Consider the following 27,360-nt stretch of genomic DNA (forward strand, 5'->3'; position numbering starts at 1 on the left):
ACTAACGTAGACCGTGCCCCTGCACTCTCTACCTATGTTCAGCGGTAATATCAATCTTGTCCGATGCATGTTCCAGGGTGTACATCCACAGGCTTTGGCTTTACCTGGCCTTCCATGCTCAGTCGCGGTTTGGGAGAAAGCAGCCTCACAATCTGAGAGGACCGGTAGCCACATTCACTGCCTTGCTTCAGCTTCGAGGATGAGTGCTTATCAGGCTTGCACCACAACAAAGCTCGATTTCGTGGAATGTTGTGCTAGCGAAGGCATGATCATAGAACAAGAAAGCGCTCATTCAAATGATCGGGAGAGAGGCCGATGTTTTACCTTAGACGATGGACTACCGCAAGATTCCAATAAAAGGCCTTTCTCATCGGCCAATTCACATCAACTTTGTAGGCGAACCCTGGGCGGATAGGTAAGGGTCCTCCATGGTGTTTGACCTCGACAAACATAGAATCTTGAGTATGTCCAACCGTTCATGAGCATCCACCACTTTCGCCGGGACACCCATGATCGCCAAGCGGAAGAAGAACCCACATAAAGAGTCATCTTTATGCGATTGCTCCACAAACCAATCCCAGGCTGCTTGCATCTCTCTGTCGATCCATTGTGCAGGTGGAGTGGCAAGAGGCCCACCGAAACAAGACCTCCGATGTGGGCTTCTCAACACAAAGTCCAAGCTGTCACGTTGTCCATAATCTCCCTCCGTCAAATTCAGCTGTAACAGCAACGCCCTGGCATCCTCGGGATTGCCTACAAATGTCTGTAGCCATATCAGTGCGTCCATCATGAGACTGCATTTCTTGGTAGTGGTGTAGTCCGTATCCAGCAACTCCTCAGCTTGATCACTATCGTGCAGGACATCGCGCAACATCTTAGAGATGAGACAAAATGGCGCTAGAAGACCAGGCGGAGGTCGAATAGCAGGTTCGTAGCTCGCCAGTTCACTTTCCAGCCCGACTCTAGGATCGTCAGGGTAGCCAAGGTCTCTGAGTGCGTTGCGCACGGCCAAGGGATAGTTCCTTTTTGTACGGACCAGAAACCGGTAGAGGAGTTCCTTCCCGTCGAAGTCCTTCCCTTCGTAATTGAAGTCTTTCCAATACCCGCTTCGGAGTTCGCATCCCTGGTCATCTACTTTCTGCTCCAATACATCCGAGTCTCGTAAAAACATGACGAAAGGCTCGAACTGGTGCCACTTAGCAACAGTCCTCTTGGTAACGGATTCGCGGAACTGTTCCAGCAGAAGATCTCCAGAGATGATAAGACCATTCAAGGCATCCAGGATGCGGCGTTCCTCGGTCGGTGGCCGTCCATATGCGTGCGTTTTGTACAGAATATCGTGGCCAGCCTCAGCCCATGCATGGCCAAGCGCTGAGACGACCTGGATCTCAACCATGTCATCTTCTTTCCACACGTAAGATCCTTTGCCCTGATCTTTCTTCATCAATACACGATAGTGCACCGCTTGGTAACCGAGATGTCTTCGAACATACTCGCCCCCTTCTTCATTGGCCTTTGCAGCAGCTTCCGAGATGTGGTCCCCATGGTGCTTCTCCTCAACGTTGGGGCCCCATATCTCCTGGATTACCTCCTTCACCTTCTCTCGTTGCGCCTTGTTGGGGGTGTATAATACCACCCGAACACCAGCGAGGTCCTTGACATCCCTCAATATGTCAGTGCCAGATCCATACTCTTCCTCGCCCATGACTGAGCGCTCGAGGTTTCTCATCTTCAGCTTTTCTTCCAGGCTCTTCTCCTTTTTCGCACGGAAGGTCACCATGACTTGCATTTCCTCATCATTCCTATCTCGCGTTCCCTCTAATTTTCTCTTGATTAGTTTTTGTGCTGTCTTAGCACATGCATCCCAATGCTCAGGGTGAAACTCGTCACGAAGGAATTTTTGGATTACAGGGGTCGTGTCTAGGCCGGTTACTGCGCGGGTAGGGACTCGTGGTCTGAAGTCGTCCTCTTCATTGTCCATGTTCTGGTCTTGAGGGGCTCCATTCTGCTCGTCCGAGTCGATACCACCCGCAGCTTCTGGTGCGTACTCGTTGGTCATGTCTCTTGAAGTTGCAGCGAGTTTACGATCTGTACCCGTTTCGCCTAACCGTTATAATCAGCAGTGATCAGAACGCCAATGGTTTGTAGTACATACCAAATCGATGGTCCGGGTGCTTAACACAGCTTACAGGAAATTTTCCGGGTAGAATAAAACGGTTACTGGATGTTTTTGAAGCCGGTGTCTAGCTAGACTGATCTTGGGGAACCGCCACTCATATGCAGGATATGCGTCTGTCAGGTTGAAGGATGACAAGGCTGTGGATTTGTCTTAAATGCGCCTGCAAGTTCAGGCAAACTAATAAAAACGACCAGGCTATCAGTCTAGTACTCTGCGAGTATACCCAGCCAAGCCTCCGCGGAGTCTTCAGGGATCAGGCTGAGGCGAGTGCCGCACTCGCTACCATCATCAAGTGACATGGATTCTACAGGAAGTCCTCCAGACAGTCATCGCTAGACCCTGTTTATCTTACGATGAGACGCTGCTGCGTCCCTCTCGCTCTTCAGCCTCGCTTCGTTGCCTGCGACTGCCCCCGCTCGCAGCTGACGATTGCGCATCCTCGCACAGCCGTGCGACAAGGCTACTGCCTACCTGTACGCCACCCCGCTAAACGGACAAGGTCCTTCAGCTAGATCTTCGTTCGGCCCCCGGCTTCGACAACCTTTAAGCCTCAGCCGCGCGCGTACCAATCTATCAAACTATCGTGCACCACTTTTGTTTGACGTGGGCGGAGCATGTCTTCGAGCTCAGCATTCACTCCACCTCCGAGCTACTCTCGCGACAAAAGCGACGTGTACAAACAGTCTCTTACCTATAAGGACTACGTTCGGACCCTGTGCGCCAGAAATCCGTCGTTACTGACTTTGCACTCGTTTCTTGCAAATCCGAAAGCTCGAGCTTACGGCTGCCACGTGACGGCATTAGACTTTCATCATGGTACGGCGACTCCTTCCGTGCGACTGATACCAGACATCGACTGCCTGAGCTATGAGTTGGGAGAACCGCCTGGCTCGTTGGCCAAAGAGAAGGGTCGCAACACTAATCAGTCACTTCACGGCCGGGTATTGATAGTAGAGGACCTTACCGTCCAGGTCATTGAGCTTCTAGGTTCCGCATTAGATCTCGACCCGTTGTTTCTTGCAACTCATCTGCATACTGTACATAGAACAGGAATGCGTCACCAAACACCCGACGATGCGACTCTGCCGTCTCGTTTCCACGGCCGTGACTTTGTAAATGTCTCGTACCATCAGCCACTGACATCCAATGTTGCGTATCCCCTCGGAGGGAAGTTTGCTCTAGATGCTGCGATTGATCGTAAGCTCGTATTTCTGCGTGCCACAAGCATTGGGCTTGCTCAGCATCGCGTCTCTGTTATCAAGCTCCGGCGTGATCCTGGTTTCTGGCTCGGTACGTATGCATCACCTCTTTCTACTGCAGAGCTGATATCGTAAGCCTTGATGCTGGTTGACCCACCAATTGGCGATACCTACTATCACTCGGAATACAAAGATGATCCGCAGCACAAAGTCACTCTGGACGTGAATCCTTATTTGGGAACGTACGAGAACTTCATGGATCTACCCAGATTCTCAGAGTCCTGGGATCAGGACCAGACAGGGATCAACTTACGACAATCTATGGCGAATGACTTGATAGGATACTGGAAAAAAAGCCGTACCGGGCTGTTTCGATCCACTCGATCCTTCGATACAGTCACTTGCGTACTATCCGCTACGGATAGTTGCTGCAGAATGGGTGAAATACATCGCAGTAATGCAGCATTGCATCAAAATGTACGAGTACGAAGGCAGCCAGCTAGATCTCGAGAAATTCAATATGGATCTGCGAGAACTCCAAGGCTGGCGACGGAGGAGCATGATCTCTCAGCAGAAAATCAGAGCAGTCATTCGGCATCTCCGAACACAGCCATCTCTAAACCCAGAGCACGTTTCTTGTATCGATAAGGTCCTCCAGGACTACACAGTGATCGAAAGCGACATCGAAGACGCAGGCCGTAGACTGGAGAACATGCTACCAGTTGTCACATCACTAGTCCAGATTATTGACGCACGACAATCGTTTGCCGAGACCGCGAACATCAGTCGCCTGACAGTACTGGCGCTGATATTTGTTCCGCTGAGTTACATCTCTAGTCTGTTCAGCATGAACAGCGAAAATATGCCCGGCAGCAGCGGGTTCTGGGTGTACTTCGCAGTAGCGATACCGGTGACGGTCATCGTGTTTTTAGTCGCTCGACCGCCGACTGTGCGAGGAGTTCAGCAGATGTTCGCGTGGGTCCGTGGTTGTTTCAAGCGGAAACCACGCCCGACGGCGTTGTCTGTTGATGCTAAATCGGAAATCGACATCAAGAAGGAAGACTGGGTTCGCGTGAGAAGCAAAACAATGCGGATGTGAAAGTTCACGCAGGGATGGAGTTTGGAAGGACTCAGATTGTGCAGGCAGAGTTACAGAGACAACATTTGGAATTGGAGGCGTCTGGGTTACGGGAACAAGACTACTAGCTACTTACGCATTCACTGCACAACTCCACAGGTAGATTTCAGAATACACCATCAAAGACGTTTAAGATTGAAGCACTCCGCGATCCCCTGTAGTCCAAAGAACCTCCGCCTCCCACCTTTTGATCTTCCACAACCCATCCCCCACATCCTTCACAAGACCAAGAGTATACAAGCTCGACGCCGTGTAGGAGGTATCCTCCTTTATGAACGCATCCTCCGGCCGCACATGATACGACATAGCGTGAGCAGTCAAGACTGCCTCGCTCGCGCCGTCTTCCACTTCCACTCGAATACCGCTGATGGTGTGCGTGGTGACCAGAACGAAAAGCCTGTCGAATAGCGCTTTAATTGCCGTCCAGCCCTGGATGTTGAAGCCGTTGCCGGTCCAGGTCATTTCCTCGGTTTTCAAGCAGGCAGACTCAAAAAGAGGTTGGTTATTGCTGTCGATGCCGAGAATGCAGCGGTGGAGTGCGTCGGCGATGGCTTCTCGGGGAGGGAGGCTGGTGAAAAGCACTGGGTTGGCCATTTTGGCGAGGGGGGGAGTCGTCGAGACTTTTGTTATCGAGTTATGAGTATTGCTGTATAACCATTTCCTGTATTGCTGGGGCTTGACCCTTGGTTTATGTGTTTCTATGCTCCGGGTTTGGTGTCGAGTCGAGTCCCGAATCCCGCCCCTAGCCCCATAAGAGGGCAATACACAAAGCTAGCATTTCTGGATGACTCGGAAATAGCACAGTGAGCGTGAACGGATCAGTACTCAGATAGAAAACGCAATTGGAAGCCTGTAGGTTGTGTGTGTTGATGATGCAGTTCAATTTGATCACGTGACTCTTGGACATCCAGATTCCGAAGTAGACTGCACAGTGAAGGCTTTGAATTAACAGCGATTGACCGGTATCGAAGGCCTCCATTTCTCTGCAACCTCTGCCAGCGTGAAGTCCCCACCAACATTGCCAGGAAATACGACATAGGGCAAGCCAGGCCATTTGCTCGTCGGCTCATCGCATCGCCAGAGAGGAACTCCTGGAGCTGCTTGTCCAACAATCGTAGCCTTTTTCATCTTCAGTCCCTTCGTCGCCATATCACTGCTTGTAATGCCACCCTTTGCGATCAAGTATCTCGGCTTGACTTCCAGTCGCTCCAAAAAGGTGACAAGTGCAGCTGCAACAACAGAGCCGATGTCCAATGAAGATCGCTCATCTGCGCCGGTGATCAGATCTCTAGACGTCATGATTAAGACGTCCTTTGGCTCCTGTAGTGCGCGTGTAGCAACCTCAAGAGCATTGCTGAGCTCTTTGGCGCGCGAATCATCGCTTTCGAGAAGCTTGTTGACGCTCAGCTCCACCGTGATCAGCTTGTCGCCTGCGACCTCAATTAGAGCCTTCAGTTGAGTGGTAGTCTTAGGGACGTATGAGCCAGCGATGATCAGCCCGCCAGTCGCAGTGCTGAGCCGAAGTTGCCGCGAGGTGATAGGTGGAATAGGAGATATTCCAAGGCGGGCAGACACAAAGGCAGCTGCAGATCGGAAGAGAAACTTCTTGCCCAGCGCAGATGCCTTCAGAATCCCAAGAACAACCACATCCATATCTTCCTCTGCAGCTGCGTTGACGATAAACACCGTACCTTTCGAGGCGCTCTGCAAGATCTCATTGACTTTATCAGGTCCACCCTGTCGTATGTCTCCAAGGCTGATACCACGCACTCGATCTCTTGATATTGCCCCCTTGCTTTTTTCAACGACCCAGTCCGCCATTTGGCTGCTCTTGAACCCGAATGTGGCATCCTTCGCAAACGGAGTCTCTGCGGCGGGCACCAACGTGTCGCCTTCAGCAACATAGTGAACATCGTCGATCGTGTATCTTCCACCCTGAAGGAAAAACGGTGCGAGAATCCATGCATCGCTTGCACCAAGAGCTTCCTCCACAGCCTCCGGTTCGACTGGAAAGTGCCCTCTTAGTGTCGAATCACCTCGGAGAACGACTTCGAATTTTTTACCTGCTTGATTTGCAGCTTCCTTTAGGTTTTGACATATCTCAATAGTCAGCTCTCGTGCAGCTGGTGGATGCAGCGCTCGCGAATTGGTAAGAATAAAGAAGCCGCTTCCAGGCGCTGTGCTTTTGAATTCTGCTGCCAGAACTGGAACCGTCCAGGTCGTCAGCACATGAATGTCGTGGCAAGTCTGTGTCCCGGTTGGATCATCGTCGAGTGCCACCAAAATAGGAATATCGGAGCTGGCTTGAATGACATCCCGCGTCTGCGATCGGAGCTCGGTTGAGGTTGAAGACAGAGCTGGAAGTGCGTCCAGCGTCTTTTTGAGTGGCAGAGGAGTTGGTACTACTGACGGGGTAGACATTGTCGATAGCGAGTTCGAAGCAAGATCGGTGTTGTTATAGGATCCGTGTAGTCTGCGGGCAACAGCGGGTAACGTACTTGACGTGGGGTTGCGGGTAAGTGGGGTCGGACTCCTTGCCGATCGTGGCCCCTCCCGAGGTCGCTCTGGGTGTCTTGGAACCGCGCCATCACTCCTGGCACGTGTTTTCTAACATGCTTACATCATTCAGGCTGGCTTATATCTCGTACAGGCTGTTGAACGCAAGTGTTTAGAAGCTGAAGCCAGCGAAGTCAAGATCGATTGTACCTGTGTCAAAATTCAGGAATGACGAGGCCCCTGGATTGTATGCATCGTCGAAGCCGCCGAAGAAATTCTCGCCGTAGGACCCTCCAGTCAACGGGGTATTGAGTTCCGATCCAGTAGGTGCACTAAGTTGACTCGCTTCCTTTGGTAGACTGGGCAGGATTCTTGCCGCTGGACTGCCGCCCTTCTTTGCGATCATCTTTTCGAGTCCCTCTGCCATAAGGTGAACCAAATGCCACTTACCAACAGGGGTTGATCGAAATTGCTGCACGGCTTTCGTCGTCAAGTCAAACACTACAGTATCAGATATATACTGTCCGCTGTATTGTGAAGCGATGTTCAATAAGAAGGCACATGCAAACGCCACCATTGAATGAATGTAGTGTGGAATGCCGACAAGTCCTTCCTGAATGTCGTAGTCAGTAAGGACCATTTCGATCGTATCTGTAGCAGCTGTTACAGCAGCGACCGCACTATCGCGGAAGTGGGCCGGTACGGAGGCACCCTGTAGGCCTCGAAAAACGTGGGAGTGTAGATGAAGCTTTGCGAGGTGATGATGTATAATCACGCCCTTTGTAGGGAAGCCGCCGATGAATTGATGAATTTCTGAATATGTCAGCATTATAATTAAGGGGCCTAGAAGCAAGCAGTATGTCTTACTCAGAAGTTCCGTCGACCAAAAGCCCATCCAGTGATCGATTTGGCGGCTGAAGCTTGCCAGTTGTGGTGCAAAAGCTTTGGGGATTGGTTCGCCAGTGTCAGGTCCAAAAAGCTCTCTTGCATTGCCCATGATGATCAGCAGAGCCATCTGGCTTACAAGTCGTTTATCGGCTTCAGTGAAAGCTGAGGTCCGCATAAGCGCCTCCCACCCAGTAATAGATACTTCGTCTTTGACGATTGACGGTCGACCGTACAGAATCGACAAGTGTCGGTCGCAGATGTACAGAACGTACCACAGTCGTATGCACTCCATGGAATCCTCATCACCACTAGCAAGCACGCGCTGATAGCTGCTGCTTAAATTGATCTCCATGGCTCGTCGGATGGCGTATCCACTAATCGTCCAGGAGAGATCGTGTAGCCAGTATGATGCCACGCAAAGAGCCCGCATACGGTCGCGATCGATCCGTCGGTCAAACATGGATGCTGACATCAAACGGCGGAACTCTCGACTGCACGGTTTGTAAAGATGATTACTTTGGGGATCGTGCAGGGCTGCGACAGTACAGATAGTTACAGTAAGAATGGTGGAGCTACGGCGAACACTGTCCAGATCGCGATAGTGATGACTCCCAATCTTATACATGAAGTGATCAATTCGGTTTAGGAAGAAGCCGAAAAGACGCTCGGCATCTTCAATGCTAACGATGCCGCGAGAAATGAAGTCATTGACAGGGTGATTGGCCGCGAAATCTGGGGTGTGCTTGCGTTCCTCGGTTGGGTCATCTGATCGAAGTGCTCGGAGACGGGTGAGCTGGTACAGAGACTCGATAGGTGCATGTGGCAAAGCATCACCTTTTGGAGACGATCTTGGTGAATTGTCACACGATGGGACGTCCTCGTCTCGATCCGCAGCGTCATACTGTTGGACTGGATCCAGGTCATCCACGGTAGTGGCGTTTAACGATGGCAGTGCAGGTAGTGATAATTTGCTGAGAACTTGTTGAAGAGACGCGTGTATGACACCAAGATCACCAACAACTTCGTGCTTCCATCTGGTCTGGTTAAAAACTGGCCTAATCGATGTCGTGACACTTACTGTGATCGCTCGTCGATCAACGTCTGCAGGCTTTTGTTCAATACGCACGAAAGATTTCGTTCAGCACAACGCTTGCATGGCGGTTCTGCACCATCCATAATGCATTTGATCGGCTCGACATCAGTACCGGGTGACCGCGTAGACATAGATCACTTGCTAACCTTTTGTTTTCGACATGCTGCGCAAGCTTTTACTTTCCGCGAAATTGCCGGTGTTGTCGGCTCAAGCCCAGCCTCCGATAGTCGTGGTCGTGCAGCCGCGGGTGACAACTGAGGGCCATTGTCAATGACCTGTGACCAGGTTCGTTTTGGTGGCATCAGCGGAATCAACGACACCAGCGACGGGTCTGCAGTGCTCTCATCACAACACCAATTTGGCGCGTCGGATGTGGAGATGGGTTGTGCGTCTGGATCGTGGGCGATCGGTGATCGGAGCCCGTAGTCTTTGATTGGCTAGCGCTACCCCGTAATCATCTGGCTCTTACCTTATTCTGCTGAAATTCGCGTTTCGGAGGCTCGATCGCGAGTGAGCAGACTGGAGGCGCACAACATGTTTCATAAGTCCTAGAGGTAGCGACATTTACTGTCACGGCTCGATCAGCTCAGCTGAGGCTGATGGTTATCAATCTGACGCTAAAATCTGGCTGCTCGATTTGACCACCCATCAATACAAAGCGAATCTACAGGCGCTCGTCCATGACCACCAACTCCCGTGGAAAAGATACAAAGCGCAGGTTGCTGTTCAGTAAGCCTCTGACGCAAGCTGACGTTGATGCGATCTGCAAGGCATCCAGCCTCAGACAGGGCCACTCGAGTCGCCATCTTCAATCTCCACCTCCCCACCGCTACGCGTCTTGATCGTACTGTCTTGATGCACAGAACGATTCTCATCGTTGCTCTCTACTCTCACAGGTCTCCCTGAAAGCTTGCTGCAAACATCCTGCACCATTTGGAGTTGATGCGCGCTGCAGGAACCCGTTCGCAAAGCGACGCCGGTCCAGGTTCGTGCCTGACGATCTCGCTTTGACGCACTCCTGCACAACATCAGTAAAGAGAAATCTTTCAGATATCACTTCCGCGTTGTGAGGATGTCGCAACGGCCATGGTCGGGCTGGACAGATCCAGCGTATCATCAACCACCAGCGCAATTGTTAGACAATCGTTCTTCAGCATTCTACCAGAAACCCATTCCGCCCTACGCACAGCCGACGGTGCAGAGTATACACCCTTTTTATGGGACGGCCGAGCCGGCACCCATTATCGCAGAGCTCCCAGCGCCTTTGCCTGCAGTACCGCCAACGACAACATCAGAGAAGCAATTGACAGAGGACGGACAGCTTGCAAGGAAGTTGTCAGCACCAAACCAGCAGGTGACGGAAGATGAAGCGCTTGCAGAACGACTTCATTTACTTGAAGTACAAGAGGCAGGGAAAAAGTACAATAACAGTATCAGCCAACCATTGCGTCCAGCCAGTATGGTGTTGCCAAGCCCTCAGTGGACGCCGTCGCTTGCACAACAGCGGTCTTTGAATTCAATGAGGCCACACTCTCAAAGCATACCCCAGGGTTCTGTGTACAGTCCTGGGTTGGTACATCAGCAATCTACGCGGTCCCTGCGGCCGCATTCGCAGAGCCTCTCTGGGATACCATGGAATCCTGGATCGTTCGGCTCACCACCACAAGCGCCATCAAGATACAGCATGCTACCAGAAGTAGTTCCGGACCAAGCCCCAAAGTTTCCTCCAAGTCATCTGCCACCGGTAGTTGTAAGCGACCTACCCGAAGTGGTGATCAGTAACGCGCCCGACGCGCTGGAGATACCATCAAATCCAGCGTCTTTGGCCAGCCATCTTGAAGAACATCGACATGTCCCCTACCCGCCTCAGTGGAGACTTGGTCCGGTGGTCAAGATGTACCATGCTCAAACGCGCATTACCGCAAAAGCCAATTGGCTTGATGTGCCAATGTCATCCGCCTGGTCGAGTCATCGACGGTCAGAGGATTCCTCGAACTCTTCCCCTCCGACCTATGTATTCTCTTTCAAAAAGTTCGGCGGCAGTTATCGTGATCCAAGGTTTTCATGGGTCATGCTCACTCACGATGCAGATCCCCGTGTCAAGAAGCGACATCCGGTATGGTCCTACGAACTGCGATTGGACCTCAGAAGTGGTGTTCGCAAGAAGGAGGTTTTGAATGCAGGTGGAGGATCTGATATACTCACTACATACGTCCACGCCTCGAACTACGACTCGCTTCGCTTTGTTGGCAACGATGCGAAAACCTACTTATGGGTCAGTCAAATGCCAGTGAGCTCGACTCAAGGCCAGCGCTACGACATCATCCGCCATGCACTTTTTGTTGCACATAACAACTACCAAGACCCACTTTACGGTGATATTGTCGCGGACCACACCTATTGGGACGGATTCGATGGCGATGTGCGAGTTCACGAAGGAACCACTTGTATGGAATGTCAAGTAAAACCAATAGTCGGTCAGAGGTGGAATTGCAAGACCTGTCCAGACCATGACATTTGCGGCCTCTGCCACTCTCGTGGGAACCGCAGTTCCATCAAACTGGGATGTAAGATATCGTTGACCTGTCTTCCCGATGAAACGCTCTACATTCGTTCTCCGTTAGTAGACCACGCCCTTGTCATCGCCTCGCTGCAAGTTCTGAAAGACTGGCAAAAACATGAACTACGGCGGCAGAAGAGCCAAGATCCAAAGGGTTTCATGCAGAGCGAGGAGACGGCGCGAAAATGTGATCTCGGAAAGCTAAGCTATTGGAGAGGAAGCGATTTCACCGCGAAACATGGCAGATCGAAGAGTATCAACGGTAGAATGGAAACTGCAGAAGCTATGCAGAACCCAAATGGGATTGCGGGCGCACTGGGCAATTTAGCGGATGCAGGCTTGGCTATGGCAGCTCAAGGGCAACAGGGTGGGTATGGTGGACATCACGGAGGGCACCATAGTTACGGGGGAGACGGAGGAGGTGGAGGAGGTGACGGCGGCGGCGGCGGCGGTTAAATGTAGCGCCATCTACACTACAATCATATCATCGTGGTATCAAGTCGATCACCTGAAGAATGTAGTATACTTGATTAGAACATTTGAATTGGCGCTCTTGCACGCAGGACGTGGCAAGGCCAAGCGCGTGTTGCGCATGGAGGAGATTGCGCGAGTCAAGGGCAGCAGGAGCTCGGGGCGGCATTGTGTCATCCTAACTTTTGTGCACAGCTGGGAGACACAACGCCACGCTCGCGCCAACAGCCACTATCAACACATTTCACTCGCTGCATATTGTTTTTCAATCTCTGCGCTGTTCAGTGACGGTCAATATCAGCCATGTCAACGCCGTCAGACCCCCCACCGCCCTACGATGCAGCAGCCAAAACACCCCTTCTATCAAACCGCAAGTCGCCAGGCCCATCTGATTCGAAAAGAGGGCCCCAAGGTCCACCGCCTCCTCGCGGACCGCCTCCGCCGCTCAGCATACCCGTGTTAGACGAATTGCGACGAAAGCGCGTCATTCTTGCCTCGGCATCTCCTCGACGAAAGCAGCTCCTTGCCCAGCTCGGACTTCAAAACGTACACATAGTGCCCTCGCAGTTTGGCGAAGACCTCTCACACGACCTCGGCGCGATCAACTACGTCCTTGAAACCGCAACTGCAAAAGTGCAAGACGTATACCGCCGCGAAATCGATAACACAGATCAAGGCGAGCCAGCGCTGTTCATTGGCGCAGATACAATCATCGTTAGTCATGATGGCAGGATACTTGAGAAGCCAAGAGGCGCCGAACACCATATTTCTATGCTGAAGATGCTGAGGGACCAGGGTCAGCACAAAGTCATGACGGCTGTGGCAGTGATGAAGCCATTAGAAAGTGCCATGGACCCAGGGTACAGGCTGGAGACGCACGTTGAGGAGACAACGGTGAAATTTGACCCATTAGGTACGTCGCATAGCAATGCTCTCTCAAGGCAACCACTAACAGCTGGCAGTCACAGACGAACTCATCCTTGCGTATGTGCGGACGCGTGACGGCAATGACAAAGCTGGCGGCTATGGTATTCAAAGCGGAGGTGCTGTTCTTATTGAGCGCATCGAAGGGTCGTATGATAATGTTGTCGGACTACCCATACGCGCAACATTGACCCTGATTGAAAAGATCATGGAGCCCGAAGAGGAGTTGGACGACGAGATGGATGATATGTTCGTCAGGGAAGGCGACTAGGAGAAAGACCACACATCTAGCGACGAGTCGTGGTGTAACATGCATTAATGCAGGCCCCTTTCCTCCAGGGGCATGCAAACATAGCGGCGTGCAGAATTGCACAATAGAATCATATAATTGCACACCCGAATACCGTAGTCTTCGAGAACACTCGTACGAGGGGCCCGAGCGGTCGAATCCGGAGCATTGGCATCTTGACTCGCCGAACAGCACCACAAAAGCTTTCTTGACTCTTATTCATAGTGTCAACTCTATGCCGCCCAGTACTGGCCTCCTGAAATATGTCTCTCCTTGACAGCCAACCCCAAAGCCGTACGCAACGGCCGGTACATCTATACGCCGTGTCGGACAGTTTGTTAATCTGAGCTCGACCCCTCCTTACAAATATTCCCCACTTGCCTCGGCTCTCTTAGACACTGCGGGCGCTTGTCTCAAAGCGGCTCAACTCCGGACCACCTGCACCACCCATCGTCGTCATCCCTACATCGGTTTCTAATCGCACGTAGAAATTTCTGCTTTGAGCCTTGTTCCGCTCATTATAGCCATGCGACGTTGCGACCGAGGCAGTTGAGGCGACGATTTCTAATGCTTTACTGTCTGCGTGGCGCACGAAACACACCGTACCGCAATTCGTTCTCGGGCTGAGAACGGCGAAAAGTGTGGCCCAGACAACTTTACTCTTCTTGTCGTACCTCCGTTAGAACTCGCTGGTAGGCACTGGACCCTTTCACTATGACGCAATACGAATTTGGCTAGTTGAAGCCGTGTTGACATAAAAGTCTGCTGTGGAGGAGCTATATGTAGGTCTCTTGTCCCGCTGCATTTACGACCTGTCATACCATTTACTTCCTTTGTCGAATACTTTATCGAGATACCCCTCCTTCCCACTCTCAGTACCCAAGAGCATATTCGTAAACAGACACAATGGTTCAGAACAAGGGCCTCATTTTCAAGAAGGTGCCCGTAGGCTGGCCTGTCGCTGGCCAGGACCTCACAGTCGAGGCCCGCGAATTCGATCTTGATCAGCAGATTCCCGAGGGCGGTCTTATCGTCAAGAACTTCTACGCATCATTCGATCCCTACCAGCGTGGCCGCATGCGAGATGCCTCGAAGAAGTCGTACTCTCCTCCCTTCGCGCTCGGCCAGCCCATCACCAACAAGTCCATCTTCAAGGTCGTCAAATCGAACAACAAGGACTTCAAGGAGGGCGAGGTTCTGATCACACTTGCTATCACACCCATTGAGGAGTACTCCCTTCTCGACGCACAAACCGTCAAGACCGTTCGCAAGCTCGAGAATCCCTACAACCTTGATACCAAGCTGTTCCTCGGTCCCCTAGGCATGCCCGGCCTGACAGCCTGGTCCTCCTTCTACGAGATCGGCCAGCCCAAGAAGGGCGAGACAATCTTCATTTCTGCCGCGTCAGGTGCTGTCGGTCAGCTTGTCGGCCAGCTGGCCAAGCACGAGGGCCTGAAGGTCATCGGCTCCGTCGGCGACGACAAGAAGCTCGAGTTCATCAAGAACGAGCTCAACTTCGACGACGGCTTCAACTACAAGACCGAGAAGCCCGCGGACGCGCTCGCCCGCCTCGCCCCCAACGGTATCGACATCTACTACGAGAACGTCGGCGGCGAGCAGCTCGAGGCCGCTATCAACGCCATGAACAACTTCGGTCGTATCGTTGCATGCGGTATGATCTCGCAGTACAACCTTAAGCCTGAGGAGAGCTACCCAATCAAGAACCTGATGTCCGTCGTGGCCAAGCGCATCACCATGCGCGGTTTCATCGTCTCCGACGAGAACATGGGTCCCAAGCACGCGAAGGACCACCAGGAGAAGCTGCAGAAGTGGTTGAGCGAGGGCACATTCAAGGCCAAGCTCAGCGTCACTGAGGGTATTGACAACGGTGTTGAGGGTTTCTTGGGTATGCTGAGGGGAGATAACTTCGGCAAGGCAGTGCTGCAGATTGCGGATTTGGAGAAGGAGCAGTAGATTATGATACCACTGATGGCCTTTTGAGCCACGAACGAATTAATTTTGAATATTTATCTTTGATAACTTCTCGTCACGTCATGTCATTCCATTCATCAGCTGTTAGCTAAGACACGTGACTTCAGCTAGGCGCTTTCCAAACTCGAGAGGGTCTCTGTCGAGGAAAGCCACTGTGTGATATCATGGATATGGTGTTCCACCAAGTATCCTTTGAGCACGAGCCATTATGCACGTGACAGTCCGGGCTTTCTCACAGACACACCCCGATCGTTCTCCGCCTACTCATGCAGCAAATCATGCAAGCCTATATTGAATGACGCATATGATCAAAGGTATTCGTCATCTTGGGGTCTCTAATGGGGGCTGACATGCGCCATGAAAAGCCACTATCAGCTAACCAGCAAGGCCGAACAAAGTCTACGGCAGACTGCGAGTTGAGAGAATGCTGGCATCTAATACTCACGACTAGCTTTCCCTTACTTAATTGTCAGTAAAGCAAGGCCAATTACTTTGCTGTCGACTCTTGCTCCTCCAGAACGAGGGTAATGACAATTCGCCTCATGATCACACACGCATGACTGTTACTGCAGCCTGACACAAGCCAGGCAACACCTACATGAGAGGCTGCCATCGAAAGCTGACGATCGCACGAGCCGCCCTTGGCATGACTGATAAACATGAACGAGCGCCAACGACAGGTCGGAACTCGTCAACAGTGTCTACAATTTCTACACGACCCAGTAACGCCTCTTCAATCCGCATGAACGCTCCAATAAAACCTTCCCAGCAACCGGGATCTTCTAGCACCACCAATCTTATGTAGAAACAAGTCGCTGGACATGTATCTGGCGTGACCTAGCCGGAGCAGGGAAATATTCTGTGTCGAGACTCGTTTCGGTATACACAGCGCTCGCATGTGTCAAGAATCATGAGTATTTGTCTCTCGAGCTTGTTTCAGAAGCTTTGTCTACTTTCCTTGAATGGTTGTCTATACCCATGTGCTCCCCTGCAGTATTAATGGTTTCATTCAGGGGAGTTTGATCTATCAAAGTTGAACTTACGCAGGTTGAAGGCAACGTAGCTATTTGTCGAAACTGGGTGGTCTACCTAATTTTAACGAGTTGGGGTCCAAGATCAAGCTTATGTACATAAGCGCTGTGGCTGGTACTGCAGGGTGGCTGCATTATGCGAAGCGTAACGCTGCTAGGCGGATTGTACTTGCGTATAATAAGACTCGGCCATGCTGAAATCCGATTTCCAAAGTCTCTTCCTTCACCACAGTGATGTCGACTACTAACAAGACAGTTGACTGTTCTATCCACCCCACAGAACTCCGGCCTAATCAAGATATCACAGGAATAGGTGTATGTTCAGGTGCTCAATATCGCGGCAAGGGTCGTCCTAATGCTATGATAGGTCAGCCTTGCCTGGACGATCACAGCTGGGTTGGCTCTTTGCCTGGTCGTAGCCAATTATTTCGTCGCATACCGTCCTGACATCAATCCATTCGGCTCCCATCATCCAAACCCCGGACGTCATGCACAGTTCACTTTCAAATCCAACCCAATCGACGAGCAACTCCTAGGATGGCGACTGAAAAGGTTGCGTCAGGTCGGCCACACGTCTGCAAGTACACAAGACCGAGACGATGCTCAAGCGCGCAGAGATCGCATTCGGGATGCTTTGACACAGGTTTGTAAGATAAGAGGCATTCCAAGGTGCAAGCTGACATACTCAGTGCATGTTAACTATGAGTGATTTCCAGTTGATTACAGGTCTTTCTGTGCTTATCAGCGGGTACTCTCAGCTTCCATCCGGTATATCCGCTATGCACTGGGAAAGAGTTATCGACTTGGCTTGGTTCTCAAGTATCACGCATCTATGCTGTTTAACGTTCTTGCGGGATCACTTCCGACAAAATCGGCGAGCACGAATTTGGAGAATACCTGGAATGGTCATCCTGATTGTTCTATTGAGTGTCGCTCTGATTCCTTCATCAAACTATATTGATTCTAGGATAATACATCCCGGCTATGAATTCGCTTACAATCCTGTATTTGATTACGCCATCTGCTTTTTCAAATATAGCGAAGAAAGATCACGAGGCTATCATTACGGTGATTCCGAGTGGGAGAGACAGGTGGAAATCAAGAAGCAAAACACCATCATCTCGGCTATAATTTTGATTTTTGGGATGGCGAACCGGATCTGGCGTCTGTTCGAAACATCGACGATATTTTATCTTTCTGCAAAACGATGGCTCAGCCAACACGTCAAAAAGATGCTGCGGTCGGTCTTGAAAGAAACAACATCTAGATCAGCAATTCTGATGTGTCTCATTTACCGGCCCCTGCTTGCGAGTTACCTTCTAACCCGCATGCTGTTGGATATCTTACTTTCGAGGGCTTTTGAGGTACGTGTAGTTCTTCAGCGGTAAAGGTACGAGCTAATACAGGAAAGATCTGGTGGCTAGCGGTAGGTCTTGCCTGGGGCTTGACAAACCTACTTCCCATTTCTGAGCCTGACGACCATGAGTGGACTTTCGGGCAGGTTATTGCGTCTTTGATGCTAGTCGCCCCAGTAGTTGCTTTGGTCGAAACCTTAGTCACGAGTAAGTCTATTTTAACGCTACCTAGGTAGTCCCGTAACATGATCGATGATTGTGACTGACCAACGCATAGCCACCTATCAAAGTCAGCCAAATTCAACGATCCCACCACAAGATCACGCACCTGATCAACAATTACTACCAAACCCACCATCAATATCAAGTACGAGGTTGATCAAGGATCAATCAAGCAGAGAAGACCCTGACTTTGACTTCTACAATCTCTCCTTGGCTTTTACCGTCACACCGTATGTTATCTTAGCGTTCATTGCATCTATGAGCGTGATCGTAATCGTTATCAAGGCCGGATGGGATGATTTGAAGCTACTGGAGATGATGTGGACTATGAGCGAGGAGTCTCCTAATATCCTCTTCCTGGCTCATGTCACAATAAGCATTCTATGCTCATTGTCAATAGACCAACATACGCCAGAAACTCGATTTGGTCGAATCACGGTTAGAATATGCAGCTCCATGCTAATCGCTGCTTTAGTTGTAGGCGGTTTTGTGATGGGTGTAGTCGGTCGCTTGTGGGGTTATTGTTTCATCATTATTGAGTTTGGGGTGTACTTGATACTGCTTGTCGTGGAGATGATGCTCAACAGACGGCATTCGTTGAAGTCCGCACCGTTGCCTGCGGCCCACGCAAACGGAAGTGCGTTGTCCTTGGAATCTGTGCCAGCGACATCGACATCGACAGGGGAACCTGCACAAGATCAATCCACAACCGCCCCTGTTGATGGACCATCGATGAATCTTCCATCTATCGATACTAGCTCTGCTTTCGGGCCGCCCAGGAGACAGGATACAGAGGCTGAGATAGGCGTGACATTAACCAGGGCGAACACCACCTGATGTATCAATCAACGATGTGAGACATCGTATACCAATTTTCATATGCTACACTTTCGGGAAAAAATACATCCAGCTTCTATGCATAGTGATTCTTCACCTCCAACCCCTTGTACTGGAAGCTTGTACCCTCGCGCTTATCTAGCACTTTCTTGTGATGCACATCCTTGACCCTCGCCCTCACATACTCTGTTCCTGACGGCACTGGCCTACTCAGATCCTTATCTTCCTCTTTGATAAGTCCCAGTCGATCCAGAAGCGGCGAAGGCACAGTCCGCATCGGCGCGTGGTCTCCTGGTCTACTGAAGTACAAGAGTCCCAGGCGTGGAATGTCGATTTGGTCCTTTGGTGGTGTGACGACGCGATGAATTGTCGATTTGATGAAGCCTGTAGACATATCAGCATTGAAGCCAGTGTCGGTAGAAGGAATCACTGACCATTCGTTAGGAATGTGAGTGTGTCTGCAGCATTACACGTGATGCCACCCGAGACCGGCTTGACGTATTTCCATTCTCCCTCCGGCGTCCTGATCTGCAACCCAGCCACGTGCTGACTGAACAGCAGAGTCAAGCTGCCGAAGTCTGTGTGGCCGCCCTTGGAGTATGCTTGTGCCTTGTCCCACTCCTCTTGGGTGCGGACGTTGTAGATCATATAGCTGCAAACCGTCAATCACTGTTTGCTACGAAAATCTGAACAGCTGCGTACCGCAAGTGGTCGTCCGAGACCTGGTCGTACGCGTGAGCATCTGCCAGGTAATTCTCGGGAAGTTCCAAGATAATGGCGATCAAAACGAAGAGTTTGCGAGCCACTTCCCATACGTCGCGGTGGAAGTCGCGAATCTCATCCCAATTTTCCTCGACAACTTGATGTTTGCCGACATCCTTCCACGCCGGGATATCTTTGTGAATGTTCAACTGTAAGTCATCAGCACAGTGGTCTGGCTTTGAACACGCTATTTATAGCTGCATACCATTTCAATGTTCTCTTTGACTCCAGTATCTCCAATCCATCGCTCGTTCTCTCTGTACCCAAAATACTCGCCTTCTGCAAAGTTGCATGGATACCTCCTCTTTTCCTCCAACGACTCTTTGAAGAAAGTGTTCCCAATGCTGAATTGGCGCAAGACTCGCTCATCGTCGATGCCGGAGCCGGTAACGACCCAAAATCCTACTCTTGTGATAGCATCGTAGAGTTGCTTTGCCAGCTCTTGCTTGCCACCAGGTTCATCAAAGCGTGATAGGTCAATGCTGGTCAATGGTGCCCACTCAAGATCTTCTTTGGTCTCCTGTGGTCTGCTCCATGGCTTGACAAGAAGCTTGTTGGTGGCCTCCAGAGGAGGTGAGACTGCGGACGGGGCCATGGTGTCAACACTTATTCAAATTGTTTGGAATAGTCGACAACACAGACACAAAAGATGAGAAACTACTTGGATCATACCTATGATCGTGTCGCTCAACATACTTATCATTCCCTCACGTTCGCTGATGTTCACGCGGGGTCTATGTTCTGATTGGTCGTTCCCGATCCGAGACGTTGTTCTCCCCTCAATTGCGTGCTTGCCAGCTGCAACAACGTGCTGATCCTTAGTTCATCGGCAATAACATCGTGGTTCATTTTTCACCATTACCGTGTCACCGGAGTGCTTGTCTCCGCATGAGGCGTCCAGCAACGTGCTTGAAGGCCGAAAAGGCGTTCATGGCATTGTGGAGATCAGATAGGCGTTTCTTAGCCGAACCGGAGATATCACAAGCAAACATAGCACTATGCTTGTCAAGGCTTGCTGATGCATATGGTCGCTATCTCTTGGTACAGTATAGCAGGGGTAAGTAATCAATGTAGATCCTTCAATATTCTTCTTCTAGCAGCACCTCTCTGCAAGTAATGGTGAAGCACACTAGACTAAACAATAAAGTGCTAATATTAAAGCTGAAATATTTTGTATACATCTACAGGTCATGTTTTGTTGACAGCTAGCTGCTGCGAAGTCTTGTGACACATTGACTACTTACCCCTGTCATACTGTAGTGGAAAAGGCCACTTATCGTCATTCTAAGTCTCATGTCGTGACGGGTGCAGTTCGGTTACAGGCATGGAAGACACCGGCGTCGATGGTGACGGTGTCTAGTAAACGCCGCTGCACGCGGAGAATAAATACTTTTTGCCATGCTCCTTGATCAACACCCGGAGACAACCTGTCGGCGTTCAGTTCTGCCTTCTGCGGTACCCACTCTTCCCTTCCTGTCGATTCTGTCAGACTCGAACCCAAAGCTACGGCCATGGGTTCCACGAAGGATCCCATCGACAAGCTGAGCTATGTTGCCAACGAAGCGCACTTGGTCTCTCACAAGGGCTCATCGTCAGTATCACGAACAACATCGGATCCGACTGCAGAGTCTCTCAGCGTCAGTCCCGAGTTCGAGAAGAAGCTTATGCGAAAGATCGACTTCTGGCTCGTTGGCTTCTACTCACTCGTCTACATCTTCCGCGTCATCGACAGCGCCAACTACTCCAATGCTGCTATCATCAATCTCGAGGCTGGAACTGGCATCAAGAAACAGCTGGGCTTCACACCCTCGCAGTGGGCGTGGACGTTGTCAATCTTCTCATACAGCTACCTGATCTTCGAACCTACTAACACGATACTGCTCAAGCTCTTCACGCCTTCGAGATGGATGTTCGTCTTGATCATGGCCTGGGGTGTCTCAGCTTGCTGTTCGGCGGCAGCAATGAACTTCTCAGGCATGATGTGCGTGCGCTTTGCGATCGGCGCTGCAGAGGCGGGTTTCTTCCCGAGCGTGCTGTACCATTATGCGTTCTGGTACAAGCCTTCTGAGATGCCACAACGCATTGCATTCTTCTATTCAGTCGGTCAGGTTTCGAGCGCATTGTCTGGTCTGTTGGCGTACGCGATCTCGCACATGGACCAGCTTGGAGGCCTATCGGGCTGGAGATGGCTCTTTCTCTTGGAAGGGCTGCCAGCCATCATCCTTGCGTTCGTCGCCCTTTGGGTGCCAAACTACCCGGAGACAGCCAAGTTTTTGACCGAAGAAGAGCGGTCATACCTAAAGAACAGGCTATCCAGCAGTGCACCGAAAGACGAGAAACACTGGGATTGGGGGTCGCTGAAGGCCATGACAAAAGACCCAACCCTGTACAGCTTCAGCTTGTACTGGATCTGCCACGGTATTGGAGGCTTTGGAGTCGGCTTTGCGTTGCCGACTGTTGTGTACCAGCTTGGATTCACCACAACAGCTTACTCACAGCTTATGAACATAGTAAGTTCGGAGGGATGCGACTGTCCACATAGATACTGACCCTTGTAGCCACCCTATGTCTCAGCATTCTTGTTGCTGAACACCTTGGGCTTCATGCTGCAAAGAAAGTGGATCAGGCCTTGGGTCACCGCCGTTGGAAGTGAGTGGCGTACAGAGCACTCTCAGCGCACAAATATGCTGACAACACCAGTTGAAACAACCATCATAGTGTGCTACATTATCCTTCTGACTGTTGACAACCCAGTGGTACGCTACCTCTGTCTGATCGTCGCCGTCGCCTGCGCTGGGTGTGCGTATCCAGTCATCTGGTCTGAGCGCATCAGGGCTCTGGAGGGTACAGTGGCATCGGGTATCGGCATCGGTCTGACGAATGCCTGCGCCCAGTTCAGGTACGTCCATGCTGTCTACTCGGTGTACGTCTGCTGATATTTTGTGCAGTGGCATCGTAGGACCTCACGTGTTCAGCACAGTCTTCGGCCCAAGATACCGCACGTCATATGGCATCAATCTTTCGGTCCTTGTGGTTGGTATCTGCGCAATCCTAACAAGCTGGTTGCTTGTCGTCAGAAAAGACCGAAGACGGGCGGAGTCAACGAAGGAGGGCTGAGCGATGGACATCGGAGAGCACGGCCAATGTGCGACTATTTTCTTCGCACAAGGCTGCGAGCCCCGCCTCACCTATCGACGTGGCGAATAGCAAGAGCAAGGCTTTGATTTGATCGCCATAGCACTCCCAAACCGTGCGATGAGTGACGTACCGCCTTCTCCCTAGGTACTAGCCTTTGGGTTTTCTAGCAACGACAGTTGACGATTTGGGTGTGAAAGATTGCGATCATCCTGTCTTGTAGCTGCCTGACTTTAGCGGGTGCGCAGACGCCGCAACTCTCCATGTCGGCCATATTTGGCGCTTCTCCTGCACATCCAAGTTGCGTGGCTTTCACAAGTGGCTGTAGTGAAGAAGTCTCCTTTTGGTGCTAAGACATGACGCGTGTTTAGAGTCAGCGTCACAAACGACTACTGGACAGGCGAGATTAGTTGTTTGCGGAACGCATACGATGCATACCATGCGGAGAAAGTGACAGCTGTCTATCGCATGGCTGCCGAGATGTCCGCCAAAGGATTCGAAACTATGTCCAAGTCGAATTCCCTTAGGCTGAGGTCGTTGCCAATGGTCACCGTCGGGGTATACAACGAATGCACGGAGAGCTTGACCGCGCCGCACTTCGGCAAGCGAGCTCGCAATCTACGCAGAGGCGATCTCTCGTACGGTAAAGAGCATCGCCATGCAGGGGACAGGTCATTCGGAATGCGCGTGGTTTTGAGAGAGGATCGTGTCGTGTCTCCACAAGTCGAACTAGCCAAACTAGGAATCTTGAAACACTAGCGTGGTGACATGACGTTGGAACGCCAAGTGCGGAAGGCGTCCCTACTGCACTTACTCCAACACGTTGGCTCGAAATCCTCGGCGCATGAATGCGCCGGTAGGGGCCCAAAACACCAACGGCGGCATCCAAGGTGCTCAGATAGTTCAGCATCTCTAATTCCACTTACTCTGAAACCCATACTCCCTACGCTGATGTGAGGCGTGCCGGTGCGACGATCATCCCATCAGCAATTACTCCGGGTACTTGTGACAGGCCACCGCTCATCCGTGAGGTTGTATTGCGGCATTGATCGCCGCGGTCGCTCTCGGAACCCGTCTGACCTAAAGAATGATGATCACCGGGGGCTTCCTTCCCTTCGCACTGTAAAACCGAGGTCTGCCTCTCCTTTCATTCCTCAATTACTCGTGATATCGTACGAACGCCGGTGGACTACTGCGGCTCATCCCCGCTCTACTGCACGCGAAGCAAACGGCGCCGCCTTCCATGGGCCGCCGCACCTCCCCTCTCTAACATCTCTTGGTCCCCAGGCACACAAGCACACCGTGTCGCCTCGTCACTCCTTGCACAGGTTCTTTCACTTCTTATCGAGCAAGGCCTGGTGCCGTTGAATCGATATCTTTTCGAGCATCATGGCGGGCCGCACCTTCCTTTGTCGGCTAGTCCTCTACACTGTTTTCTCCATCACCGTAATCAGCCTCTTCACCAGATCCGGAGCGCCTTCTTTCTTCTACCGATACTCGAACTCCGCCGCTCTTGAGCGAGAAGAGATTTTTTGTCCACAATCCGAGCTTGCCGACGATGTATTGGTTGTCCTCCGCACAGGCGCCACCGAATCTCGCGAGAAGTTGCCCGTGCACTTTAGGACGACCCTCCGATGTGTGCCCCACTTTGTCATCTTCTCCGACCTGGACGAGACAGTTGAGGGACACGAAGTCCATGATGTTCTAGGGGGTGTCAGCGATCAGACACGCCAAGAGCACGAAGACTTCAAACTGTACCACCAACTGCACAAGCATGGCAAGCGGGGGTTGCAAAACCAGCATGACGTTACCTCACAGTCGGGATCTTACAAGGGCGACTACCTTCAGACAGAAAATGCCGGGTGGAAACTCGACAAGTGGAAGTTCCTTCCCATGATCGAGCAGGCGTATGCGAAGAAGCCAGATGCCAAGTGGTTTGTCTTTATTGAGGCCGACACCTTCCTGGGGTGGAGTAACCTACTGGAGTACCTCAGCGGCTTCGACGACAGCAAGCCCTACTACATCGGGAAGCACCTCTACATCAACAACGTGGAGTTTGGCTATGGTGGCGCAGGCTTCGTCCTCTCTAACCCTGCCATGCAGAAAGTGTCCGAGCAGCGTTCAAACAACCTGTACCACTACGAGGAGTTTACCAAGTCCCACTGGGTCGGTGACTGCGCGCTAGGCAAGGTGCTGGAGGACGTCAAAATCCCATTGCACCGCGCCTTTCCCCACTTCCAGAGCGACTCGCCAGCAACCGTCGACCCAGCCATCATGAAGATTGACCGCGACCTCTGGTGCTACCCCACCATCACCTACCACCACGTCTCGCCGACCGAGATCGACGAGCTCTGGCGCTTCGAACAGGACTGGTACAAGCAGCACGAAATCATGCTGCGCCACCGCGACATCTTCATCTCGCACGTGCGCCCCAAGATCGGCGCCTCCGTCGCGTACTGGGACAACATGTCGGTGGATGCCGAGTACAACGCGCACGACCACGCCTCCTCAACCAATAAAGAAGAGCGCGAGGCGTGGAAGTCGTTTGCGCACTGCCGCGCGCTATGCGAGAGCCAGACCAAGTGCATCCAGTTCTCCTTCGACTCGGGGAGCTGCTCTGTGTCGACCTCGTTCCGTTTAGGGTATGCCAAGCCCAACGAGAAAGTGAAGAGCGGATGGATGACCGACCGGGTGGACGATCTGTTCCGCGCGCTCGACGACCGCTGCGGGATCCGCGATTGGTTCACGCCGGCCAATGAGGGCGTGAATGCGAACGCGAAGGTGATGTCAACGATGCGACACCAGCGGAGATGAGCGCGAGAAACCAAGACTACGGAGATGGATGCGACAGCGCAGACAAAGCTCCAAGACCGAAAGCAAGAAAACCAGGCACGAAAACCAGGCACAAAAACCCAGCGCCCACGACGCGCTGTGGAGACGGGAGGAAAGGACCACGATGATACCCACACTCGCTCGGGCACAGCCCAGCTTTTCTTATGCGTTTACAGATACAACAATAGCAGTAGATGGCACGGCAGCCCGTAGCCTCTTCTTAATCCACCAAAAAAATTGGAAAAACTAGTAACTTCAAGGGATTGATGACGTGACTGGTGACACTCGCACGCATCTCACCGACCTCTATAATTTCATAATTCATAATCTCATAATTCGTCCCGTCTACTCAAAATCCCATAATCCCATAATCCATCCTATCGACACAAAACCCCATAACCCCACAAGCCATCACATCACATTCACCCCTACAGCATCCAAACCCCCGACAACAAAAACCCCGCATAAACCCAGCACCCCAAAACACCAAAACAACCCCTCCAACTCAAGACATGAAGTCAAAATACACTCTCCCACCCCAGCACAAACACCGGCACCCTAGCCCACAACACCGGTACCCTAGTCCCGCGCGCGCACCGGCGCTCCAGATGGCGTTCTAGACCCCCCGCCGCCCCGGCACATACAGTACACACCCTTGTCTTAGCCTTCCCGATGCGGCGGCGTGGGGGCGAGGACGGGATGGGCTGCGGGGTGGATTCTGTGCTCTAGTCATGGGGGAAGTGTTGGGTTTTGTTGTTGCGGTGCTGATCTCGTGTGGGTGTGGGTGTTGGTGCTGGTGGGTGCGCTTCACCATCCCCACCCGCTGTGCTGCGCTGAGGCAGAGTCAGAGTTGGTATCGGGAGGAGGGGCTTGCTGCGCTTGGTCTGCAGCGACTTCGTCGGCGGGTGCCTCGTAGGGCACGTAAGGCTCGTTGGACTCGTCGGGGCTGGCGACGGTGGGTGTGTCTGCTTCTGCGGCTGGGTCTGCGTGTGCGAGTGCTTCTGCGTTTTCTGCGGTGCCTGCTTCGCCTTCTGCGGGTGCATCTGCATCTGCTACTGCTTGTGTGGGTGCGTCTGCGTCCACGCCCACTGCTGCGTCCGCGTCCGCGGCCTCAAGCAACTCCCCAGGCCGATACAACTCCTGCACAATCTCCACCGGCTCGCCCACCGCCTGCACAGCAGCACTCGGCACGACTTCCACCACGGCAGCACCCGCGTCCCACTCGCCCCCGCCAAAGTCTCCAGCCTCGTCGTCCCACTCCACTGCCTGTGTCTCTGCATCCGGCCCATCAATCCCCACCAACTCGCCCTCCTCATCTCTCAGCCCGCCGGCCTCCGCCTCACCCTCCTCATCTGAATCCTCCAGACCCACCTCCAGCCCCTTAAAAGCCCCAACCGTACTCCCACTCCCACTCCCCTCCTCGCCCTCCACGCCCACGCCCACGCCCCCAACCCGTTCCCCGCCCCAACTCGGCCGCTCCCAAATCCCCTTCAAATCAACCCCGGACACCATGCCATCGCCGAGCACGCTTCCACCACCCACATACGGCGCCCCAACGAGCCCCCCGCCGCCCCGGCCGGCGCAGCCGACGGCCTCGCAGCGCCAGCCCAGCCCTGCGAGGCCGAGCAGCGTGAGCAGGATGAGGAGGCGTAGGAGGGAGCCGCGCAGGGGGGGGCGGGGTCTGGGGTGTTCGTGTGCGCTGTTCGCGTCCGTATGCGTCTCCAGCCCGTCTTTCTCGGACAGCGACCCCCGCCGTCCGTACTTCATGCTCGCGTGCCTGCCGGGCTGGTGCCAGGCGGTGACGCGGTGGTTGTGGCGCGCGGGGCGGCCACCCGGGACGAAGGAGCGCGGCTTGTGCGAGAAATAGTCGCGGGCGAGCTGGGATGTGTGGGTCATGGTGTGTATCTGGTTCTCGGTCTGCGAACTACTCTGAGATCTACTCTGAGATCTATTCTGC

The 27,360-nt window shown here is 52.3% G+C and overlaps 13 protein-coding genes across 13 annotated transcripts; 8 read left to right on the forward strand and 5 right to left on the reverse strand.

Moving 5' to 3' along the window:
• Positions 1-41: 41 nt before the first annotated feature.
• On the reverse strand, positions 42-2,329 carry C7974DRAFT_469152 (uncharacterized protein). The gene is made up of 2 exons (XM_046146419.1): positions 2,156-2,329; positions 42-2,103 (listed from the first exon to the last, which is right to left on the reverse strand). The coding sequence occupies exon 2, from the start codon at positions 2,057-2,059 to the stop codon at positions 380-382; it is 1,680 nt and encodes a 559-aa protein (XP_046001901.1). The 5' UTR covers positions 2,060-2,103; positions 2,156-2,329; the 3' UTR covers positions 42-379.
• Positions 2,330-2,374: 45 nt separating this feature from the next.
• On the forward strand, positions 2,375-4,718 carry C7974DRAFT_386384 (uncharacterized protein). The gene is made up of 3 exons (XM_046141054.1): positions 2,375-3,469; positions 3,515-3,736; positions 3,804-4,718. The coding sequence occupies exons 1-3, from the start codon at positions 2,794-2,796 to the stop codon at positions 4,475-4,477; spliced, it is 1,572 nt and encodes a 523-aa protein (XP_046001902.1). The 5' UTR covers positions 2,375-2,793; the 3' UTR covers positions 4,478-4,718.
• C7974DRAFT_112709 (uncharacterized protein) lies at positions 4,337-5,286 on the reverse strand. The gene has a single exon (XM_046135020.1). It carries the CDS (start codon positions 5,108-5,110, stop codon positions 4,646-4,648), a length of 465 nt encoding a protein of 154 aa, XP_046001903.1. The 5' UTR covers positions 5,111-5,286; the 3' UTR covers positions 4,337-4,645.
• On the reverse strand, positions 5,286-7,060 carry C7974DRAFT_112704 (uncharacterized protein). The gene has a single exon (XM_046135019.1). It carries the CDS (start codon positions 6,935-6,937, stop codon positions 5,462-5,464), a length of 1,476 nt encoding a protein of 491 aa, XP_046001904.1. The 5' UTR covers positions 6,938-7,060; the 3' UTR covers positions 5,286-5,461.
• A 124-nt stretch (positions 7,061-7,184) lies between these two features.
• On the reverse strand, positions 7,185-9,076 carry C7974DRAFT_431237 (uncharacterized protein; the record flags this gene model as incomplete). Its single annotated transcript, XM_046144762.1, has 3 exons — positions 7,185-7,825; positions 7,880-8,934; positions 8,979-9,076. 3 exons carry the CDS (start codon positions 9,074-9,076, stop codon positions 7,185-7,187), a joined length of 1,794 nt encoding a protein of 597 aa, XP_046001905.1.
• An 890-nt stretch (positions 9,077-9,966) lies between these two features.
• On the forward strand, positions 9,967-12,053 carry C7974DRAFT_112701 (uncharacterized protein). Its single transcript, XM_046135018.1, has one exon. The coding sequence runs from the start codon at positions 10,066-10,068 to the stop codon at positions 12,007-12,009; it is 1,944 nt and encodes a 647-aa protein (XP_046001906.1). The 5' UTR covers positions 9,967-10,065; the 3' UTR covers positions 12,010-12,053.
• A 274-nt stretch (positions 12,054-12,327) lies between these two features.
• On the forward strand, positions 12,328-13,219 carry C7974DRAFT_303382 (Maf-like protein-domain-containing protein; the record flags this gene model as incomplete). The annotated part of the gene is made up of 2 exons (XM_046137940.1): positions 12,328-12,937; positions 12,987-13,219. 2 exons carry the CDS (start codon positions 12,328-12,330, stop codon positions 13,217-13,219), a joined length of 843 nt encoding a protein of 280 aa, XP_046001907.1.
• A 462-nt stretch (positions 13,220-13,681) lies between these two features.
• Positions 13,682-15,287, forward strand: C7974DRAFT_112736 (NADP-dependent leukotriene B4 12-hydroxydehydrogenase). Its single transcript, XM_046135021.1, has one exon. It carries the CDS (start codon positions 14,144-14,146, stop codon positions 15,209-15,211), a length of 1,068 nt encoding a protein of 355 aa, XP_046001908.1. The 5' UTR covers positions 13,682-14,143; the 3' UTR covers positions 15,212-15,287.
• Positions 15,288-16,494: 1,207 nt separating this feature from the next.
• On the forward strand, positions 16,495-18,674 carry C7974DRAFT_469157 (uncharacterized protein; the record flags this gene model as incomplete). Its single annotated transcript, XM_046146420.1, has 5 exons — positions 16,495-16,575; positions 16,628-16,903; positions 16,977-17,624; positions 17,672-17,822; positions 17,893-18,674. The coding sequence occupies 5 exons, from the start codon at positions 16,495-16,497 to the stop codon at positions 18,672-18,674; spliced, it is 1,938 nt and encodes a 645-aa protein (XP_046001909.1).
• C7974DRAFT_351921 (gibberellin 2-oxidase) lies at positions 18,675-20,119 on the reverse strand. Its single transcript, XM_046139499.1, has 4 exons — positions 19,642-20,119; positions 19,377-19,585; positions 19,109-19,326; positions 18,675-19,058 (listed from the first exon to the last, which is right to left on the reverse strand). Exons 1-4 carry the CDS (start codon positions 20,029-20,031, stop codon positions 18,751-18,753), a joined length of 1,125 nt encoding a protein of 374 aa, XP_046001910.1. The 5' UTR covers positions 20,032-20,119; the 3' UTR covers positions 18,675-18,750.
• Positions 20,120-20,582: 463 nt separating this feature from the next.
• Positions 20,583-22,685, forward strand: C7974DRAFT_386395 (retrograde regulation protein 2). The gene is made up of 3 exons (XM_046141055.1): positions 20,583-21,946; positions 21,995-22,085; positions 22,137-22,685. The coding sequence occupies exons 1-3, from the start codon at positions 20,948-20,950 to the stop codon at positions 22,370-22,372; spliced, it is 1,326 nt and encodes a 441-aa protein (XP_046001911.1). The 5' UTR covers positions 20,583-20,947; the 3' UTR covers positions 22,373-22,685.
• Positions 22,686-23,744: 1,059 nt separating this feature from the next.
• C7974DRAFT_112783 (uncharacterized protein) lies at positions 23,745-25,709 on the forward strand. The gene has a single exon (XM_046135022.1). The coding sequence runs from the start codon at positions 23,961-23,963 to the stop codon at positions 25,383-25,385; it is 1,425 nt and encodes a 474-aa protein (XP_046001912.1). The 5' UTR covers positions 23,745-23,960; the 3' UTR covers positions 25,386-25,709.
• Positions 25,710-25,741: 32 nt separating this feature from the next.
• On the forward strand, positions 25,742-26,822 carry C7974DRAFT_386397 (uncharacterized protein). Its single transcript, XM_046141056.1, has one exon. It carries the CDS (start codon positions 26,135-26,137, stop codon positions 26,786-26,788), a length of 654 nt encoding a protein of 217 aa, XP_046001913.1. The 5' UTR covers positions 25,742-26,134; the 3' UTR covers positions 26,789-26,822.
• Positions 26,823-27,360: the final 538 nt, after the last annotated feature.

The sequence above is a fragment of the Boeremia exigua genome (assembly GCF_020726555.1).
Source record: "Boeremia exigua strain MPI-SDFR-AT-0100 chromosome Unknown C7974scaffold_2, whole genome shotgun sequence".
Taxonomy (NCBI): Eukaryota; Fungi; Ascomycota; class Dothideomycetes; order Pleosporales; family Didymellaceae; genus Boeremia; species Boeremia exigua.

Bases quoted from the DNA above. Each gene is read 5' to 3' on its own strand.
- C7974DRAFT_112704 (XM_046135019.1), bottom strand. From the start codon at position 6,937: ATGTCTACCCCGTCAGTAGTACCAACTCCTCTGCCACTCAAAAAGACG.
- C7974DRAFT_386397 (XM_046141056.1), top strand. From the start codon at position 26,135: ATGGGGGAAGTGTTGGGTTTTGTTGTTGCGGTGCTGATCTCGTGTGGG.
- C7974DRAFT_112783 (XM_046135022.1), top strand. From the start codon at position 23,961: ATGGCGGGCCGCACCTTCCTTTGTCGGCTAGTCCTCTACACTGTTTTC.
- C7974DRAFT_386395 (XM_046141055.1), top strand. From the start codon at position 20,948: ATGGGTTCCACGAAGGATCCCATCGACAAGCTGAGCTATGTTGCCAAC. The intron at 21,947-21,994 runs GTAAGTTCGGAG...TGACCCTTGTAG, and splicing joins ACTCACAGCTTATGAACATA to CCACCCTATGTCTCAGCATT. The intron at 22,086-22,136 runs GTGAGTGGCGTA...TGACAACACCAG, and splicing joins TTGGGTCACCGCCGTTGGAA to TTGAAACAACCATCATAGTG.
- C7974DRAFT_351921 (XM_046139499.1), bottom strand. From the start codon at position 20,031: ATGGCCCCGTCCGCAGTCTCACCTCCTCTGGAGGCCACCAACAAGCTT. The intron at 19,586-19,641 runs GTATGCAGCTAT...GATGACTTACAG, and splicing joins TCAAAGAGAACATTGAAATG to TTGAACATTCACAAAGATAT. The intron at 19,059-19,108 runs GTCAGTGATTCC...ATATGTCTACAG, and splicing joins ACTCACATTCCTAACGAATG to GCTTCATCAAATCGACAATT.
- C7974DRAFT_469152 (XM_046146419.1), bottom strand. From the start codon at position 2,059: ATGACCAACGAGTACGCACCAGAAGCTGCGGGTGGTATCGACTCGGAC.
- C7974DRAFT_112736 (XM_046135021.1), top strand. From the start codon at position 14,144: ATGGTTCAGAACAAGGGCCTCATTTTCAAGAAGGTGCCCGTAGGCTGG.
- C7974DRAFT_386384 (XM_046141054.1), top strand. From the start codon at position 2,794: ATGTCTTCGAGCTCAGCATTCACTCCACCTCCGAGCTACTCTCGCGAC. The intron at 3,470-3,514 runs GTACGTATGCAT...TGATATCGTAAG, and splicing joins TGATCCTGGTTTCTGGCTCG to CCTTGATGCTGGTTGACCCA. The intron at 3,737-3,803 runs GTACCGGGCTGT...CGCTACGGATAG, and splicing joins AGGATACTGGAAAAAAAGCC to TTGCTGCAGAATGGGTGAAA.
- C7974DRAFT_112701 (XM_046135018.1), top strand. From the start codon at position 10,066: ATGTCGCAACGGCCATGGTCGGGCTGGACAGATCCAGCGTATCATCAA.
- C7974DRAFT_112709 (XM_046135020.1), bottom strand. From the start codon at position 5,110: ATGGCCAACCCAGTGCTTTTCACCAGCCTCCCTCCCCGAGAAGCCATC.